The 15,890-nt window shown below is 40.3% G+C and overlaps 1 protein-coding gene and 3 non-coding genes across 4 annotated transcripts; all 4 read right to left on the reverse strand.

Moving 5' to 3' along the window:
* Positions 1-2,575: 2,575 nt before the first annotated feature.
* LOC125541852 (small nucleolar RNA Z223) lies at positions 2,576-2,666 on the reverse strand. The gene has a single exon (XR_007292453.1). It is a non-coding gene; the product is annotated as a small nucleolar RNA Z223 (small nucleolar RNA).
* A 53-nt stretch (positions 2,667-2,719) lies between these two features.
* Positions 2,720-2,804, reverse strand: LOC125528692 (small nucleolar RNA U36a). The gene has a single exon (XR_007292454.1). It is a non-coding gene; the product is annotated as a small nucleolar RNA U36a (small nucleolar RNA).
* A 507-nt stretch (positions 2,805-3,311) lies between these two features.
* LOC125528690 (small nucleolar RNA SNORD96 family) lies at positions 3,312-3,403 on the reverse strand. The gene has a single exon (XR_007292452.1). It is a non-coding gene; the product is annotated as a small nucleolar RNA SNORD96 family (small nucleolar RNA).
* Positions 3,404-9,031: 5,628 nt separating this feature from the next.
* LOC147982669 (protein FAR1-RELATED SEQUENCE 5-like) lies at positions 9,032-10,220 on the reverse strand. The gene is made up of 2 exons (XM_087539751.1): positions 9,191-10,220; positions 9,032-9,058 (listed from the first exon to the last, which is right to left on the reverse strand). Exons 1-2 carry the CDS (start codon positions 10,214-10,216, stop codon positions 9,032-9,034), a joined length of 1,053 nt encoding a protein of 350 aa, XP_087395877.1. The 5' UTR covers positions 10,217-10,220.
* Positions 10,221-15,890: the final 5,670 nt, after the last annotated feature.

Consider the following 15,890-nt stretch of genomic DNA (forward strand, 5'->3'; position numbering starts at 1 on the left):
GAATCTTCTGATCCATCTAGTATCTCTCTAATCTGACATTTGTGACAGCATCTATGCTCCATAAGACCATCTTAAAGACACTAGGTGTGAAAACTGTTGTGGCGTGTTTCTCAAGCGGCGAAGCATTTTCCTCTGTAAATGGAACGGACTGCAAGGCTTCGACGTCATGGAGAGCTTCGTTAATCCGTCGCGACGCAAGGCAACGCTCATAGTGCTCTAGCATTTCAAACAACGACATCTTACCCTCAAGATGCGTATGTAGCACAGAGTTCAAGCTCTCACTCCTCTGATTGCTGCTCAATCCTAGGAAACAACGCCCCTCAAGATATGGAGCACACCACAACTTTCTCATCTGATACATCTGATGCAGCCAAGACTCCTCACTGGTTACTTTATTCCGTTGTAAGAATTGTATCCATTTTATCTCATGCTCTTCAATGGAAGAAGTATCATAAATGAAAGATCTGAATTCCTCCTTTCACTACAAGAAATATGTCAACTTATGACCACCACTATTGGTCACTGAATGGTCACAAATTTCCATTTATGACCTTTTTGTGACCAAAAACATAAGGTCAAAAGCTGGCCGTCGTAAACTGACTATAGCGACCTTTCTTCTGAAATGGTCGTAGACGTTTATGACCAAAATATTCCTACTGTGGTGTTTTGGTCACTAGCAACCTCCCCAGGCCACGTAGGCATCCAGCGTGGCAAGCTGATGTGGCACAAGATTCAGCCCGGTCCAATTTGGTGTTTATATGGGCCGAGCCCATTAATTCGGCCTTTTTAGTGTATTTTTTCCTGTCAATTTTTGGTCGACTTCATGGGCCAAGCCCAACATTGAAGCCTTTTTATTTTTGGGTCGTGGCCTTTTTGTCTCAACAATTTCAGTTTTCTTTTTTTATAAAATGAGTTCACTAGTTAGGTGGGTCCCCATTGTCAGATTCTGGTACTGGGTCCTAGCTGTCAGAGCCATATTCTTTATTTTCTAATTTGATGTAAATAAATACCTATATTTAAATTGGCACACAAAACACACGAAATATTTCAAATATTATCAACCATCAAAGTGTTACATCATATAACACACATACAAATGTGATAGCATCAAGTTTACAATCCGATAACAAGCTCCACAAGTGTACAATCACATGAACAGATTCTGCTACATCATATAACACACATACAAATAGGAGCAGCATAAAGGGCTTCATTACTCTCAGAACTACTCTTCCTCCGACTTCTTTGTCCTGATGCTCACGAAGAAGCAAGAAAGCCCAGCATCTGCACCTTACAGAAGAAAATGTTTAGGAACAAAATAGAAGTAAATCTAACAGTAAATAACAGAATAGTGAAGTTAATGAGACATTTTAGAATCAACTTGACAGTTGACAGTAATGTTTGCTTTGGACACATCCAAAACTAAAATTATACATAAATGCCTAATCTCCAATGCCCAATGCCTCAGTTTAGTAAATCTGCAGATTCCGACAAATCTCATCATCCTAAAGACAACAAAGCCTGCTTGGTAATATTTTAGGCGTTAATAATGCTTTACTCATAAAAGAACATTGCCAAAGTGATTAGATGGCATTGGAAAACTCAAAAGATAAGCCATATAGCTTTGTTTAATATTACTAAGATATATATCCATTAGTTTGTTTTAACATGGAACCCAAGAGTCTGTGACTCTAGCACCCTCAGAAAGTTGTTAATATGCCATCATACTAGCTGATAGACAAACATTCCAGGAAGAATATATGCTTGTTTAACAAGTACAATCGGTACTGCTATCTCTAACAGACAAATTTTCTATTAGCAAAACTGAATATGCTACTTCCTGATTCTTGGTTGCATAGTCCAGCTAGCTACACCAGTTTTCTCTCATGCAAAAATTTCACAGAAATGCAGATTTATGGATCGAATGTATGATAAAGCAGCAGAAATGCAGATATATGTCTATGAAACAATAGGTCAACTAGAGATTCATGTCTACAATTTGCTAGATAAGAAAATAACAAGTCAGGATATAGAACATGGTTTTAATTTGTTCTTTGCATATTACATCAGTATTCTGTTGCAGGGTTCTAGTACATCATGATCTACATGCACATGAGATAGATGGACTTGGCGCACATGAGATGAGGGTGGAAGGAGGAGGAGCAGGGCATACCTAAGGTGTCCAGGTCCTGCAGCTCATCAGAGATGTTGCAGGCTCACCGGCATCGACAGCCACCGCAACAGCAAGCTGGGTGACATACAAACTGAAGTTGCGTTCATTCAGTTGCAAAACAACAAAGTTTGCTAGTTCCTGTCCATCAACAATCACACAAGCATCACTTGTACAGCAGCAGGAGCAAAATTGATATGAGTTAGAAGGAGCAGAGCTCAACTAGTACAGCCAGCAGTGCTCAACTAGTACATCGCAGTACACATGAACCATCTATTCCACGGCACAAGAGTAAAATCTTTCTATAACCAGTAGATTATCCCCTAACAGAAGCTAATTAGGCACCAATACACAAGGCACAGCAAGCACATACTAAATAAGCCACGACCATAATACATGAGTACTAAACAGATCTTGTATAACAGGTTTTTCAGTCATGAATTTTCAGAAGCAGAACTGGCATGTTTGTTGAAAGTGTTTATCATCACAGCCATGGTCAAACAGAACACATGAATCTAAAAGAATGACAATAATGAGACTGTCTCTTTTTGTCTCATATTAAGAAATTCAACCATGTTTTCCCTTGTCCTTCATGAATTTATCAGAAGCACGGGTAAGGTTCAAATCACTGCCACTAATCCAAAGAAATGGCAAACGCTGCAAAGGGTTGGCAAGTAAACCATTTCTCTATCCGCGCCCACTACATCCCCCTTAGACCAAGTGCAACAAAGAGGGATAATAGAAGCTAAGTGCAAACAGGACAAAAAGCAGAAGAATTTAAAAAATGTAACTTATGAGAAGAACAAAGTGCACAATTTTTTTCTCTCAGATGCCAACCACAAGGGTAGCACAGATGATGCACACATATCAACATGGCATCAGTTCAGACCGCCCGTCTGCTTGTACTCTCTTCATAGAGAAATATTTTAGACCAAAAAATTATCAACAAAGATCAAAGCAACTTAAAAAATATGAACATATTTGTCCAGTCATTAGGTGTCCAAAAAGATGGTGTTTTATTCAGTTTTCATCATTGTCCAGCCATATTCTATACATAGTAAACAACAGAATAAAAAACTAAAAAATAGATGACATGTAAGTTCGAAAGTATTAAAAAAATTTACAGTCAAGCTGTTTAATTTGTCCTTAGAATTGCATAATGACAGCATGGGCGCACTACGACCAATCAGTCCCGAAAGATGGTATGATTAACAGGTTTTTCATCACCAGACAAATAGAACAGTAACACAAACAAATAGGTCTACAAAACAGAACTTAAATTACTACAAAAAACAAAATCTGACAAAAGAAGACAGAAAAGGAACGACAATAATAGTAATACGTGAGAACATCCCTCACATCATTCACTTTAGCGACTCATCTTTCAAGCATTCAATCAAATCATCTTTTCAAGCATGCAAGTGGTATCCAAAATTTGGATATAGGTAGTACGCTCATGTGGTGAATTTTGTGAATCTATACTCTGCATCTACCAAAAGGATCGCTCCCCTCACATGCAAATATAATTCAGTCCAATTGACTTTCTTCTCCCCTCACATGCATAAGTCAAGAGCAGACCATCTAAACAGGCGGATCAGACCTTCACCTTGGGAGGGAGGCGAGTGCTACCTCTTGCCGTGTCGTCGTCGAGCTCGGGTGGTCCTCCTCCTCCTCGAGCAGGACAAGGTTGTTCCTCCCCTACACTCCAATGGCCATCTTCTCCAAGGACATCTATAAGGGCAGAACACACCATTGATGCAAGTGTCACCAAGATAGTTTCAGTCAAAGTTAAAGCAAATGTAAACATGCAAACTGAGCCAAACTGATCAATGTATACATGCAATCCATCCAGGCCGAGCATGATGCTAATTCCTACTCATGTTGCTAGCACATATACATACATACACACCAAGAACGAATTCACAGGCACATAAATGAATATCCCCTGGATAGCATGGTAATGAACTACTCACATGCAATTTGATAGGACTAGTACTAGTGATAACAACCCAACGACATCCTAACAGCCACAACAACACGCACACTTCAACCGCCTGAATACTGGTGAATAGCAAAGTCTATCCATACTTGACACACGAGCAAATCAATGTCAAGTTCATCTCAGATGTGTGGTTCATGACAGCGGTAGCAGTTAACAAGATTACTGAGTTTTAATTTGTGGAAACAATGAAACAAGCAATATAATGCCTATCTCGTTCACCACTAGAGTAACAGCAGTAGCAAATTCAGTCAAGCATGTGAGTAAGTAAAAGATGTAGATTAGCAGGGAATCAAACTAGTTCAAAGAAATCTATAACCAAATTTACAGTAACAATCATCTAGTATTAATCAATGGTTCTATTTTGATCCAAACTAGATGAATTCAAGGCTAATCTATTATGTGACAATAAACAGAGCAAGCAGGCGAGGTTGGTTGGTGAGTCAGACTGGCCCTGCAATCCGACGAACATGACGACATTGGGCTTGCCCTTCTTGGGGGTGAAGACCGGCTTCCCTGGATCTAGCATGTTGCAGAGCTCCGTGAAGACGGCCTGCAGCAAGAAAAACACAAGGGCATCAGCCTCCAACCGACCAGTCCCCCCTGGCACGCGCGTCCCTCGATCGAATAGCGCAGGAAATGAATTGAGGGAGGTGGAGCGGGCAGGACCTGCTATATGATGCGCCGCTTGTTGGTGCCGGCGGCGAGGGTCTCGAGGTTGACGATCTTCCGGACGTCAGACTGCAGGAGAGCGGGGGAGATCTCGTTTAGGCACTCCCCGAGCACCTTCTCGTCGATCACCGTGGCATTGCCCATCTGCGCAAGCGCGCGGGAGAGGCTCCTGCCCAGCTGCGCGAGCACCATCTTGGCTGGGCCCTCGGGGCATAGAAGGGAGAGCTTATTAGGCACCTTGCACAAGATAGACAGACGAGCGGGAGCAGCGCGGGGGAGGAGGAGCGTGCGCGTACCTTGGCGAATCCCTCGGTAGTGCCGGTCTGCGTAGCGAAGAAGAGGGCGACCCGCTAGCGGCCGTCGTAGGGGTCGGGCTCCTGGTCCTTCTCCGCGGCGGCGGCAGCGCGGCCAGCCACCGCAGGATCACGGTGCGCGGGGTGGGGGAGGGGGAGGGGGCGGGGGAGGGGCTGCTAGGGTTGGCGGGGTAGTAGAGGGAGATGTGCGCGGTGAGGGCGTCGACGAGCTGCCGTGCGGTGCGCGGCGACGCGAGGGCGGCGGCCATGGTCGGAGCCGCGGGGGGAATGGGGAGGAGCCACCGCGGGGGGAGCGTGCGCGAGCGGGAGAGGATGAGGGGGGAGAGTGAGGCCGGCGGCGAGATTGGATCTGGGGAGGGGATAGGGTTTGGGTGGTTGGAGGGGATGAGGGGGGAGAAGGGGGCGGCGACGATGGATCTGGGGAGGGGATAGGGTTTGGGTGGTTGGGCTGCCCCGGGGGTGGGGGTTCTTTTTCTTTCTTTCTATTTTTTTCATTAGCTAAATGGGATGGATGGATGGATGGATGGATGCCATGTCATCGATCCACGGCACAAACATTTCAACCAATAAGAACAAATCTTATGTAATTGTGTTTTTCTATTTGTTTCTCTTGTATTTTTTGCACGAGGGTGCATTTTGAAATGGCATAATTTGTTCAAAATATATCATACTTTGCATCAGGGTGCATCTTGGAATGGCAAACAATGTTGCCTAAGGAATTTTTCATTTTATTTACACGGAAAATTCATTTTCCATTTTTTGAGTGCCGGAAATGAGGTTTTTGTGAATGACCTACCATATATTTGTTGCAAAATGGTACCAAATCAATTTTCTAAAAATACTAGGATATATTTAATGCACAATTGACCAAATGGTTGGGTGTAAAAAGTTTTGATCCACCTCTAGTAAAAAAGACAAATCTCTGTCGATTCAGTTGGAAGCAGGTCAATTTTGAACTGCAGCTGCCTCGTAGTTTGCTCTTTATTTTTTTCAAAAATCAATTATAGGTACATAAGTATCTATTTAATCATAGAAACACAAAAAAAATTCCAAGATTCAACCACTAGCTAGGAACGGTCATTCCCGCCGTTTTGACCGCATTTTGAAATGGGCATAAAAAATTCAAAAAAATTCAAAAAATTGCAAAACCTTCGCATTGTGTCGTTATATGTGGCCAAGTTACTAGCAAAAATAATAAACTTGTAATACGGCAATTATTTTTTTAAAAAAGTGTTCTCAGAAACGAGCTATCATGTGTGGAGATCAATGCCTTTGAAGTCAGATGATCAATCTTATGGCCACATTCATGGCATAGTTTATTCAAATGATCTCATATTGTGCACAAGGGTGCATATTGGAATGGCAAACAACGTTGCCTAAGGGAGTTTTCATTTTCTTTGCACGAAAAATTCGTTTTCCATTTTTCGAGTGCCCGAAATGAGTTTATTTTGTGAATGACCTACCATATATTTGTTGCAAAATGGTACCAAATCAATTTTCTAAAATACTAGGATATATTTAATGCACAATTGACCAAATGGTTGGGTGTAAAAAGTTTTGATCCACCTCTAGTAAAAAAGACAAATCTCTGCCGATTCAGTTGGAAGCAGGTCAATTTTGAACTGCAGCTGCCTCGTAGTTTGCTCTTTATTTTTTTCAAAAATCAATTATAGGTACATAAGTATCTATTTAATCATATAAACACAAAAAAAATCCAAGATTCAACCACTAGCTAGGAACGGTCATTCCCGCCGTTTTGACCGCATTTTGAAACGGGCATAAAAAATTCAAAAAAATTCAAAACATTGCAAAACCTTCGCATTGTGTCGTTATATGTGGCCAAGTTACTAGCAAAAATAATAAACTTGTAATACGGCAATTATTTTTAAAAAAAGTGTTCTCAGAAACGAGCTATCATGTGTGGAGATCAATGCCTTTGAAGGCAGATGATCAATCTTATGGCCACATTCATGGCATAGTTTGTTCAAATGATCTCATATTGTGCACAAGGGTGCATATTGGAATGGCAAACAACGTTGCCTAAGGGAGTTTTCATTTTCTTTGCACGAAAAATTCGTTTTCCATTTTTTGAGTGCCCGAAATGAGTTTATTTTGTGAAGGACCTACCAAATATTTGTTGCAAAATTGTACCAAATCATTTTTATAAAATACTAGGCCATATTTAATGCACAATTGACAAAATGGTTGGGTGTAAATTTTTTTGATCCACCTCTCGTGAAAAAGAAAAATTTCCGCCGATTCAGTTGGAAGCGGGTCAAATTTGAACTGCAGCTGCCTCATAGTTTGCTATTTATTTTTTCCAAAAATCATTTCTAGTTACATAAGGACCTATTTAATCATAAATACATGGTTTGGTGGCGATACGTCGAGGTTTGGGCGGTGGCCGAGGGCCCCAACTCTAGAGCGCGTAAACTCGCATGCCCGTCGCGTGGTCACCGCGTGACCGTAATGTTTCCATGTGTTCTGGGCGGCTTAGGCATGTCTATTGGGTTGGGCACTCCCCAGGTTGGTGCTAGGAAGAAAATTACAACATAAGATTCTCACGAGAAGACCGATCGATGCTCAAACATGAATTAGCAGCCAAGTGTTTGATTAGCGGTACGGGAAATGCACATGGACAATGGGCGTGAGTTTTGGCTGAGGATGATCACCTACTAAGGAGAATGTCTTCACAAATTTTTAGCTCAAAAGGAGGATCCTAGGTGGTACTTGCTTTGCAAAGTACCACGCTGGACAAAAATATGAATGTTGAAGCTGGGCTCAAAATAATGAATGGATTGATCTGAAATTTTGTGGAGGATGGTTATTTGGGCATAGGAAAGCATTGTAGAAAATTGATACCATTTGGACATGCCAAAGTAGTACTTCCTTCACAATGCTCTTCTATGGACAGAAACTTGGGAAAACTAGTGAGAGAGATTGGATGAATGAAATGAGCTCAAAATTGGTGTAGGTAAGTTACTTAGGTATGGTCATGCGCTGGTCAATTTTCAGATCATTTGGGTAAGCCTAGCTAGTATTTACTTCACAAAGCTTCTCTCGAGGTAGAAACTTTGGAAATTTCCCGAGAAAGATTTACTAGGAAAATTAAGCTGAATATTATCATGTGGCAATGATTTGGGTATGGAAGAGTGCCTGAAAAGTTTGAGGGTAATAGGAGGGGTCTATATAACACTTGCTTTGCAACGTGCCAATTTGGCCATAAAATATAAATTGAACCTGGGCTCACATAGATTATTTGACTGAGCTGAAATTTGGAGGAGGGTGATAATTTGGACATATGAAGGAACTGTATAAATTTCATGTCATTTAGAGATATAAAAAAGGTACTTCCTTCACAATGCTTCTAGGTGGACAAAAACTTTGGAAATTTGCCGAAGAAGATTTGCTAGGCAAATGGAGCTGAATTTTGTCATGCGGTAATGATTTGGATAGGAAAGAGTGCCCAAAAATTCCGAGGGCAATCAAGAATATATAAATAGCACTTCCTTCATAAAGTGTTGTTGTGAACAGAATAGGAAAATGAATATTGTTGAATTAGTTTTGAACTAGGCAAGGAAGAATTTTTACATATTTGATGAAGATATGCCCCAAAGAATTTATGAGATTTGTTTGGGAATTTGGGGAATGATAGAAATATAGGTTGCTTCACAACCTAGGGCAAAAACTGCCACATGGACATGACACATAGGCAAAACTGATGAGATGGCGCCTAGTCATCACAACCCACCACAATCTACAAGGCTATGACCATCTATATTGGTCATTAACAACTAGAAATAAGGCAGCGGACTAGCACTGTTTGCTTTGTGACCATTTCGTGTAAGGAAATTACGACCTTTCTAACCAAAATGGTCACAATAGTTTAGGGTTTGGAGCCCCCTGAACGGCTTTTGACCAATTGGTCTAAAATGGTCATAAATTTATGACCAATTCTTCGAGGGTCACTGACAGAAGGTCATAAGTTGACATATTTCTTGTAGTGTTTACGTCGTCATCATGCAGATGGCGTACAATGTTCTGCTGAATGTGCCATATACATAGTCTATGGTTTGAGTCTGGCCAGACCCCCCTTATTGCTCTCTGCATTGCAAGGTCCCCATCTGTGATCACAGATATCGGATGCTTCTGTGCCATGCAATCAGAAAAGGTCCGCAACATCCACTCGTATGCCTGACTTGTTTCATGAGAAATTATACCACAGCCAAATATAACAGTGCTGCGGTGGTGATTCAACCCGACAAAAGGCACGAATGGCAGATTGTATTTGTTGGTTCTGTATGTGCTATCGAAAACAATGACGTCTCCGAAAGCCTCGTAGTCAAGTCGCGATTGACTATCAGCCCAGAACAGTCCCTTTAGATGGCCATGCTCGTCTACCAAGTACTTGAAGAAAAAATCCACATCTCGCTCTCGCCTCGCCATCATGTGCATGATCACCGTTTTAGTATCACCGGCACTGATTGTCTCCTGCTTATTAGCATGGCAGAAATTATAAACGTCCCTCTTTATGCATCCAACCTTATCAAATCCACCGTATTGAAAGCACAAAATATCCATAATACAGTATTTGCGGATCCCACATTTTTCCATGTCCGCAATGTCCGCTTTCTGCTCATCGCTAATTCGTCTGTGCGAACGCAGCAGACAAGAAAGATCCTGTGGGGCTAGAGGATGGTTGTGCTCATCGATGAAATCCTTGACAAACCACCGACCGGTTTCCTCCTGTCTCGTAATGACCAATTTAGCATTACACCCAACACGAGTTAAACTTCGTGGCCTCCTCTTTCTATCTTCCATCTTTCTTTTCATGTGCTTATCTTCGCGAAACCCTTGACGACTACACACAATTTTCCTTAAAATTATGTATTTGTTGGATCCATCCCACTCAACGTAGCTTTTCCTCACACTAAAACCTTTTTCAAGAGCATATTTGTTGTAGAATTCATAGCCTTCAGCCTCACTATCAAACATCTTGCTGACAACATTTACATACTCGAACATACTCTCATCACTTGCATACGCCATGTCTTCCTGCATATGACATGTGAGGGAAACCAATCATCAACATCTTTTTGTTTATCAATGTTGCAGGTGTAAAATAGCTCATAGGCAAAGACAAGTGCATGGAAAAGACTTTGCTGGTTTGACATGTGAGGGAAACCAATCATCAACGTCCAACAAGTAGTATCTCATCTTCCTTTAAACTATATTTCATGCGCTATGCAAACCTAAAGTGATGATGACTTAAATAAACTAAATTAAGTGAACTATGGAACCAGTATCTCATCTTCCTTTAGTATATCTCATCTCAAACGTCAACATCTTACTTAAACAAACATGATGCGATTAGCTCAAGAGAAACTATGCCACGATGAAGCTTTCCATTCGTTGTTCTAGTCCGTACCCGGATCTTGTGGGGTTGAGGTTGTACTGCATGCACGGTGGAGGGGCGCAACGGCCAAGAGAACGAGCAGAACGCCAAGCCGAATTCATACCTTAAGGATGGTATGCGCGAAGAGATGGGATCGCCCGCCGCGGTCGCCGCCGATTCAGCCGGCGCAGATCCGGCCTTCTTCTTCTTCGGTGACGGCGTGGGGGGCTGGGGTTGGTTGGGTGGAGGACGAGGACGATGAATTTATTCCTCTCGCCGGGCAGGTCAAGGACGGAGAAGGTCAGGAGCGGCGAGCGGCGACGAATAGATCGGAGGAGGATTCTGAACTGGATCGAGTAGACATGGATCTAGTCCTCAGGTGATCGGTTCAAGAAAAGATATTTCCCCCTGGACCATTATGCCCTTATCGCAATTAACATATTAAATTTAATCAATTAAAATTCCCCGCAAGATCTGACGGCTAATAAAAATCAGACGTGATCAGACATGTAAGTACTGCTAAGTACTCCGAGTACTAACCCAATCACCGTAAAACAGCTCTTAAAAAAATGTTCTACGTGTATTTGAATATTGTTCACCATACATAGAATTTTCGGATACGTATTGAACATTTTGTGAAAATACATTGAACAATTTGCGAATACACATTGAACATTGTGTAATATATATTGAACAAAATTAAGAAACATAGTGAACAATTGTATACTCATTGAATAACCAAAACCAAAATAGAAAAAATCAATATATATATATATATATATATATATATCCATTTTTTATATCCATTGAACATCTTTATATCCATCGAACATTTTAAATAATACACGATGAACATTTTTGAAACAATATGAATACATGTGTCGAACAATTTTTGAATATGCATTCAACATTTAGTAAAACCATTGAAAAATTACATAATATATGATGAACATTTCTATGATACACGACGAACATTTTTATATGCAAAGGTGAACAATTTTCATAATATACAATGAACATTTTGCTTTATACAATGAAATTTTATGTAATACACGGTGATCTTTTTTAAAATTTGGTGAAAGTTTTTGAATACATGAAATTTTTTCCAATTCGCGATCTTTTTCTTTTCCAAAAAAAACGTCGTACCAGAAATAGTGCGGTTAGTGTTGTTGTTAAATTTCTCGCGCTGTAATGAATCACTAGGTTGTAGTAGATGTACTGGTTAGGCACGCTGCGTCGTAACTAAACGGTGCGAGATCGAATTCTGTTGGAGCAGGTTTTTTAGGAGTTTTTTCTCTACGTGTTCCCTACCAGATAGCGACAGTGGGCGCTAGTTGCCTGTACTGGCGCTTAATGCGCCGTATAGGAGCTCCCTAGAAATCACCACCGTCAGTCCATATGCCCTAGCTATTCGTCTTCTCCCGACAATTTATCTGCCTGCATCGGCGAGTACTCCAAGCTCTGCGGCAAGGACCCCGCATGCACCGCCATGGTCGAGACGACCTCTCGCGATGATGCCGACAGCGTCAAGGGCATGTTCGACGAGCTCGCCAAGGTCGGTGGAGACAACTTTGATTTTGCTTCTACGGCATGGCCGTGGGGGCACGCCGCCCTTCGCGCGGCCGTCGACGAGCATGGGGCCTGCCCCGACAACAAGACGGTCGGAGAGTTCGCAGGCGAGCACTGCTTCGGCGACCTCGGCGCGGCATGCAAGGATCCGAGCTGCACCGACGGTGCTCACATCAAATGCGACCGCACGGCGTCGAGGTTCTGCTACATCAAGGCCAACCCCGCCCACAAGAATGCCACACAGCAAAACTTGGATTGCTTCAAGGGCTGTTGCGAACAGAAGAGCACAAGTGAAGACTGCCGTAAAGTATGCATCGTCAAGATTCTGGCCGCTTGAAAATGCATGCATGCATCTCGTCCTCGTATAAGTTTTGTCCGAAGTCAAAATATCTTTATTTTGACCAAACTTATAGAAAAAAGCATCAATATTTACCATGTCAAATCAATAGTGTTAGATTCATTATGAAATGAAGTTTCATAGTATGTATATATGGTATTGTAGAGGTTGACAAATGTACCGGAGGGAGTACTTCATTTCAGAGTCCTTCATTCATGTTTTCACATGCATGTATTCATCTCATTTTGTTGTTGCTTTTTTTTGTACATCCAATTTGTTTGTTTGTTTTTGTGAAAAGAACATTCATTTTGTTGCTGCTAGCAGAATTTGATGTGTTTGCATCTTGGCAGAATTTCTTAGTGCACGAGTGGCACGCCTGTTTTCTCTTGTTGCATGGCTAGGGAGGTTACAAGCATGTTTTTTTTGGCTCAGAAGAAGATAATAGAAAGGAGAAAAGCAAAACCGTATGTCCTCTTTTGTGTACTTGTGTTGTGACCGGTGAAATGATTTATTTATTTTTGCGGGTGAAAATGAATTGAGAGAGCTGACAAACTCAGCTCCAATATTGCCATGATGGGCAATATATTTTTTCTCTCCAATAAATTACTACCGGGAAATGATTATATGACGAGTGTGTGCATCCTTCGAGCACTCGGTGAAGGCTGCTAACCGAGGGCATATAACAAATATAGACCATGTTTGCAGAAAAACTACCAAAAATTACAATGCTAATTTGATATATTTTTGAAAGTACATTCTATGACGTATTTAATGATAACTAATTTGGTATTGTGTTTGTTGATAGTTTTCATATAAACTTGAACAATTTTTGTACCCTTTGACTCTAGACAAACATTGTGTAGGATCGAGAGTATACCAACTAGAGGCGGGGAGGGTGGGGGGTCAATGGGATTATTTTCAAAACTTCGAGACAAAACAACAGAAGTAATACTACAATAGGAACAACACAAGCGCATGAAGACAAGCAGGCTAAACCAGTACGACTAAGCAAAACTATCGATGAAAGCGATGATAATCTTCCTAGTGTAGTGGTAGAGAACTCTCGCGACAGCAATGGTCACACAGAAAGGAAGCAACACAAACACCATGGAGGACAATATGACGAAACAGATCACGATACTAAATACACCCTACTGAGAAATGTTCATCAGAGCATAACTCAGCTGATAACAAAGTAGCACAAGATAATCAAGAGACGAGCATACAGACAAACTATCTTAAGCTTGGCAAATTGAAATGCACTGAACAGCATAGCCATGCTACACATAATAAACAAAGGAAGATATATGATCACAATTATCTATCGAAACACAGAGTACAGAAGATAAACTACTGAAAGAACTGCAATAGAGTCGAAATAACTAATGGTGCTCGAAGACGATATTGATTATTTGATAGACCAATTCACTCTTCTGCCAAAGAGCTACGTCTGGTTGAAGGGACTTGGGATTCAACCCAAAAGATAAACTCTCTTCGTTCTAATCTTCTTCAACGTGATGTTGATAAGACTTCAGTTGAATTCAGCTAGGATAGATCATTACTGGCAATGTCCAAACCTTCAACAAACTTGCTTCGCGGACTACAATTACTCTTGGTTGCTGAAAACTTTGACTTGGTGAAAAAAACTACTCTTTGACATTCAAGCCTACACTATTCATCTAGAGAGTGTGCAACTCTTAAAAGTAATAGGTACAAAAACTCTCAACTCAGATCTACTGTGATTTCAATCGTTGACCGGTCAACTATTGACTAAAAAAATAAAAAAAAATAAAAAATCCAATTTTTTTGCATAAAAATTGAAAAAAATCATGAATTCAAAAATGTTCATGGATTTGAAAGAAGTTCACAAACTTTAAAAAATTCATCAAATTGGAAAAAAGTTCATCGAATTTGAATAAACATTTATCAAATTTGAAAAACGTTCATCAGTTTTCAAAAAGAAATCATAAAATTTGAATAAGTTCATCAAAAAATGAAAATTTTCATCAAAATTTGAAAACAAATCTTCAATTTTCCAAAAAGTTCATCATAAAATGAAAAAAGTTCATGAATTTATTTTTTTCCCATCGAGTAAGGAAGAAGGAAAATTTTGAAAAAAACGGAAAATGAAAAAAAGGAAAGAAAAAATGGAAAAGGGAAAGAAGAAGAAGAAGAAGAAACGATAAAAAAGGAGTAACTTATCAGATCCTGTTGTGTGATGTGGTGGTTAGTGTGTCCCTCAATGCAGGAAATCGGTGGTTTGATTCACTCCTAGGGCGCTTTTTTTTTGCATTTTAAAAATAGATAAACAAAGGGAATCTAGACCAGCCCAGCGCGGAGGGCTGTGTGTTCCCATTTGCTAAATGTACTAAGAAGCGCACTTATACATAAAGGAACAAGAAGGAAGCCCTATTTGTTAGGCCCATGCATGAAGATGGCACAAACAACCGTCCTCCGACGCAGTCTGACTGAAGCAATCAAAGGCCGCGATCCTCCGCAGATCGATAACAGGGAATACTATTTGGCGCACGGGCCATCGACTCGACCGCACGAGTAACCCCCCCTCCCCCCTACGTGCTGGTTTATGTATGGGCCGGCCCATTTTCGGGTTTCATTCCAAGTGGATTTTTCTGGTTTTCCTTATATTTTTCTTTCTTTTTCTTTTTTTGTCTTTCGTTTATGTTTCTTCATCGGTTTATTTTTTTACTTATTTCTCATTTTTTTCGTTTTACATTTCAATTTGTGAAAGTATTTTAGTTTGTGAACATTTTTAAAAACCCTATTTTTTGAAACCATGAATGTTCATTTTTAAAATTCATGAACAGTTTTTTTCAAATCTAGAACATTGTTTTACAAATTTTCGAATATTGTCTTAGGTCATGAATTTTTTTGAAATCATGAAGATTTTTTGGAATCATGATCATTTTTTAAATTCAAGAATATTTTTTTGAAATCTTCAACATTTTTCGAATTCATAATTTTTTATAAATTTGTGATAATTATCATAAATTGTGAACATTTACCGAATTGGTGAACATTTTTTTTTTGAGATCGTGAACATTTTTGAATTCATTAACAATTTTTAAATTCGTGAATATTTTTTATGAGTTCGTGAACATTCTCTTAAATCTTGTACATTTTTTGAATTCGTGAACATTTCTTGAAATGGTGAACATTTTCGAAATCATTAACATTTTTTAAATTCATTAACTATTTTTAAATTCATGAACATTTTTGCACAAATTCGTGAACATTTTCGAGTTCTCGAGCATTTTTTGAATTCATTCATTTTTCAAAATTCAATACTTTTCTGAAGTCTAGAACTGTTTTATATCCTGAATTGTTGACAAAACAAAAGGGAAAAATCAGGGGGTGTTCCGGCCCGCACATGGGCCCGCCCTGAAGGGCGTGTTGGGGAGCGAGGGGATGCGCGC

The sequence above is a fragment of the Triticum urartu genome, chromosome 2A (assembly GCF_056163025.1).
Source record: "Triticum urartu cultivar PI428250 chromosome 2A, HENAU_Tu73, whole genome shotgun sequence".
Lineage (NCBI taxonomy): Eukaryota > Viridiplantae > Streptophyta > Magnoliopsida > Poales > Poaceae > Triticum > Triticum urartu.

Excerpts from the sequence above, each read along its gene's own strand:
- LOC147982669 (XM_087539751.1), bottom strand. The coding sequence starts at position 10,216 with ATGCAGGAAGACATGGCGTATGCAAGTGATGAGAGTATGTTCGAGTAT. Across the intron at positions 9,059-9,190 it reads GGCACATTCAGCAGAACATT|GGGGCTCCAAACCCTAAACT; the intron begins GTACGCCATCTG and ends AAAGCCGTTCAG.